The sequence below is a fragment of the Cynoglossus semilaevis genome, chromosome 14, assembly GCF_000523025.1.
Source record: "Cynoglossus semilaevis isolate Cse_v1.0 chromosome 14, Cse_v1.0, whole genome shotgun sequence".
Classification (NCBI taxonomy): domain Eukaryota; kingdom Metazoa; phylum Chordata; class Actinopteri; order Pleuronectiformes; family Cynoglossidae; genus Cynoglossus; species Cynoglossus semilaevis.
The window spans coordinates 19,081,462-19,086,342 of NC_024320.1; the positions used below are offsets into that span (position 1 = coordinate 19,081,462).

Sequence of the window (4,881 nt, forward strand, 5' to 3'; positions counted from 1 at the left end):
GTTTCCCTTCACACAGAGAAGAAGGTTAAAGTCCACGCTCTGCTTTGTTAGTACTACAGTGTGTCTGCAAGAACATGTCAGGAGCCAATCAGGACCATCGTATTTTATAGTATACTTTATATGTAATATGCCAAAATATGTTGGTGTTCCAGTAGCACGATCTAGTATTTCTACCTAAAAATACATAAACCAGTGGTTCTCAAACGTAGACACGTTGTACGGCTGTAATGTTTGACTTTCCAGGTACCAGTAAACGCCCGTATTATGGAGAAGACTCCTAATAATATTTCTATTCTGGTACAACTCCTCCCCTTTACACTTTTGTTCTTTGGGTTTTCATTTGTAGCCATTATTCCTTTGTGTTGTTTAACTGTAGAAAAATGTGAACTGGCCGCGCGGCGCATCGCGATACTCACCGTGGAGCAACCAGACACCGATTGTTTTCGATTGACACTGAGCTGTTCCAATTACAATTATAAACACCGCCCCCCTCCGGTGGGTTTGCGTTCTTCGTGACTGGAGTATAAAATGCGGCCCATTGGTTCGTTTCTTGACTGACAAGGAGTTGGTCCAATCACATGTTTGATTTGTTTCCTTTGGCTAACTACTGGTAACGTTTTAAAGTTGTTTGCATACCCGCCGGTTTGGTAGAGATTAAAAGAGTAAATGGGAGGGAGTCACAGAGAAGCTGCGTAAACCCCCCGCCCCTCCCCAAAAAACAAAAAAATAGACTGTTCAACTTGCAAAGAAATATGATTTGTTTGCCGAAGCAGAGCCTTCATTAGCCCGGATTGCTAATAGCAGTGGTGGTGGAGGCGGCGGCGATGGTGGCGGCTATTCTACGGTAAGCTGGACTGATTGAACCATATCGGTTTAAACGGCCTAATGTGAAATTGTTATCATATGAAATGCTGTTTGACATGTTTATGTTGTATTATGACGCTTTAATTTAATGTCAACGCTGGGTGATTTTCTTTATTAGACCTTATTCTCTTAAATGTACGGATGTAAATGTCTCAAAGTTACTTTTTCCTTCTTTCGTCAAGACTCGTATGAAATTTAAATTTTTTTAATTCTCAATGTGGCCGTAATACACACTTTCAGTGGATGGTGTGTGTGTGTGTGTGTGTTCAGATTTGGTCGTTACATTATTACATTATTACATTACATTATTTATAGTCTTTGGAAGCGGTACCGTATCGATACTTTGCCGACCGTTGGAGTCTATACTGAAACATGGTCGAGATCCAAGTTCGAAAATAAAACAATAATGGATCGCCTCCATTATTATATAACATTATATTAGAAATATGACAGCGTTATGACATGAGGCCTAGGTCAATTTAATGAATTCAACTTTTACTTGTTTACTTCACTAAAGTCTCTTACTTTATTAAAAATCTCACTTGGATGCTCGTTACCTTACCACAGCCACATCTCCATGTCACTAGTGACACCATCTGGTTGTCAGCCGCTAGTGCAATACAAGTTTAGATTTTGATGTACTACACAGTTTACTTAAAAAACAAAACATAAAAAAAGTTGTACAGAAGGAGAATTTTATTCAGTGCTAATACAATAAATATACAAAACAAATTATTTCACATGCAACTGAAGGTAAAACTATGGTGCATCTTAAAAAACACACCTAATGACAGCAAACTAAGACCCACCAGCCAGTCATTAAAACAAAACAAAAAAACACATTACTTGGTTAATTATTTGAAGAATTTCATTCAAAATCAATTTTCATCGGCTTCTACTGTATCACAAGTCATAAATGAAATGGGAAGCACAGCTTAAGGCAACAGTCCTTAATTATTACATCTCTGATCACGTTGTACTTTAATGCCTTGTTTATATTTTGTACTAGATTTATTTTTTGGGAGAGTTCAAAAACAAATACATCAGTAGGAATAATCTATTGTTGCTCTGTACACACAGCCAATGTTCCTCTGTGAAACAAGCCAGCATACTTTTTTTTTTTTTTTTTAAAGTTAAGCGAGAAACAAGGTCAGAAATAAAACAGCACATGTTGCAGAAAGTCTCAAATATTTGAAGAAAGTTAGAAAACATTTCCAGGCTCACACCTGCACATGAGACTTGAAAGGCTTAATATTCCCCAGTATTTACACTGTGACTCATCACACACTCACAAAGGCTTCAGTGGCTTTGACAACAGACAGACAGACATAATAATAAAGAGAGGGAGAATTGTGCAGCTCAAACTCCAGACCAAATCCCAGAGTCATGGACACTGTGTTGACTTGGATATTTAAATATTAGTCTGCGTTTAGATTATAAAGTGTCCATGACTTCAGATTTGGATCAAATCAAAGATGGGCCAAACAAAATCCCTTAATCATAAATAGACCATCACTGGCCAGGTCTGCCATTGGTTATTTTTTCACATTCACATTTAAGGGCCAGCATCATTTCAGGATATTTCTGATTTGAACTGATACACAATTGACCAGTTTTATCATCATCTCTGTCAAGCTGTTTTCAATCCACTTAGGAAACACTTAAAAATCAGAGCAAACATCAAATTTGAATCTTAACTTGAAAACCTGCTAATTTTTTAAAGTTTTGCCAAAGGTTTTAATGTAAACGTTATTTTAAAGTAAGTTTTGCCAAAGGTTTTAATGTAAACTTCATCTGATTGTTTTTTTGTTTTGTTTGTTTGTTTGTATCGTAGCACTGAAGGAACTTAAGTTCAGTCCTGAGATGAGACAGAAGATGATTATGACTGTGTGAGAGAATACTGAAAACAACATTGCAAGTGATAAGACTGAAAGGGGTATGTAGAAAAATAATATTATAATTGTATTTCTTTTGAATTGTTAGAGCTTTTTGACTTCCCTTCTACATTTAAAACTAGGTGTCAGTGTCATCATTGTTAGTTTTTAGTACAAAGTTCTCTCTGTTGTGTAGATGAAGAACACATCCTGAGTTCAACTGAGGGAAACCTCTGGAACATGGAAGAAGCTGGAGACCAATCACTTATAAGACTTATATTTATAGAAACATGCAGTTCTAAATGTACAGTACTCTGTGTAGTACCTGTGTCAGTCTCTGAGATTAAATCACCGGGGCAAGAGGTTTGCTGGGAAAACTGAGCTGGAAACATTACACCAATGAGCTTTAGTTGGAAAGAAGACTTATGAGAGTGTTATAATGATTATAAATGTTGGTTCGGTAATTGCACACACGAGCTAACGACCAGGTTTAAAGTGCTACGTTATTCAACATATTATTTTTGGCATAAACACACTTTAAAGTGATGTTTTTACCAATTGTGTGATGGAATTTCACTCCACCAGAGGGCAGCAGTACTACTCGTAAAAATTTAAATTTTAAATAGACTGAAACTTTTTAGGCGTATAGATTTCCAACTCCGTATTAGCCCAGTACGAGGTCAGTAGCTGCCGCTGAGAATCGGCTCCAGTTTTATCCAAGATAAGCAGCAGATATCGAACAATTTAATGAGTTAACTAAATCGAAGTTAAAGAACGTCAATTATTCTGACAAGCCCAGACCATCAAAATGAAGTCGCACAAAATGTATTTAGCATTTTGTCATTCGTTTCTCTGTCGGTCACACACTTTTTTAAAACAGAAATCTGAAGGAAAAAAAATACTGGGTGTGAACTGGAATGCACGGCATTCATCCTCAACGATACAGTATCAATCCACAAGAGGGCAGCAGTACTATACTAGTTAGCAAATTAGTTTAGCCACGTGTGCATTTAGAGACGGATTAGTAGGGCTACGTCACTTCGGTTTGTCTCAGCTTAAAATTTCTAAATAAAAAATAAAGTAAACAGCAGTGAAGGGGATAAAGAAAACATTTCTGATGAATAACTGTTCAGTTAAAGTAAGTTTAAGGCGAAATGTGTAGCCTGATAGCAAAAGAATTAACCTTCATTAGTATCTTCTGTGTGACACTTGTCTATGTTCACAATCTTTAACTTCAACTTGGGGAAAAACATCACCATTTCATGCTCATAAATGGAGTTTTCAAAACACACAAGGACCATGACCAGCTTAGCTTCAGTGTTAAATGTCAAATATGCAAGTCTCCTTTTGTCATCTGCATGAGTAACACATGCATTCAAAACCTACTACTGATTTTAAACTCTTTCATAAACAGACGTACAGTAGTGGTTGGTTATTATAGTGTTAAAACATCTAAGTAGCGGCTTGCTTCACATTTCCTGTCATCTTTGCAGCGTGTTTGCACAACCTCTTACACACTGTAGTCAGTTCCTTAAAGTGCGATATATCCAAGTTATTATTATTGTTATTATTATAGGAAGAGTGGTAAATTCAAATGGATGTTTACATCTTTTCTGTTTTTTTTTGTTCTGTTATAGTTTTTAATTTATTTAAACCTTTTTTTTTTCTCAGAGATGGTGTGTTACTGCAGGGAAGTCTTCAGGTTGTTGCACTCTTCCTGAGTGTAATTAATTGTTACACAGTCCACTGTTCAAAAGGCACGAAATAAACAACATAAACAATAACACACAGACACACACACGCTAGAGTGGGTTGGTTGGGTGACGGTCAGGTTTTCCCCACAATCAGAGAAGAAATTGTAAGGAGGAGTTGGACTGTTTTCCCCTCTCTGATCACAGGTGACTGCAGAGGACGCGCTGACGTCCAGAGAACATTCTGGAGCTCTGCACGTGTTTGAACTGAATGCAGCATTTTTGTGGTCGGAGGAGTTAATGCTGTGTTTGCGGTAAGTGACGAGTGGTTGGTGATAAGAAATTCTCTCCTGGCCAATCAGATCTGCTCTTTGAAGGTTTCCTGTGCGGCCCTGGAGGCAGCGTTAGCAGCAGCCATCTGGACCGTCTTGTTGGACATGACGCCTGTGGCG

General features: G+C 37.5%; 1 protein-coding gene and 1 long non-coding RNA gene across 2 annotated transcripts in view; one reads left to right on the forward strand and one right to left on the reverse strand.

The window, feature by feature from the left end:
* The first annotated feature begins 2,468 nt into the window (after nucleotides 1-2,468).
* On the forward strand, nucleotides 2,469-2,779 carry LOC112488013 (uncharacterized). Its single transcript, XR_003051671.1, has 2 exons — nucleotides 2,469-2,598; nucleotides 2,640-2,779. It is a non-coding gene; the product is annotated as an uncharacterized LOC112488013 (long non-coding RNA).
* A 2,008-nt stretch (nucleotides 2,780-4,787) lies between these two features.
* The window catches only part of LOC103390028 (secretory carrier-associated membrane protein 1), a 4,576-nt gene continuing 4,482 nt past the window's right edge, over nucleotides 4,788-4,881 (reverse strand). The window contains exon 9 of the mRNA XM_008325712.2: nucleotides 4,788-4,873. Coding sequence (XP_008323934.2) covers nucleotides 4,788-4,873 — 86 coding nt within the window. The remainder of the gene's footprint in view (nucleotides 4,874-4,881) is intronic.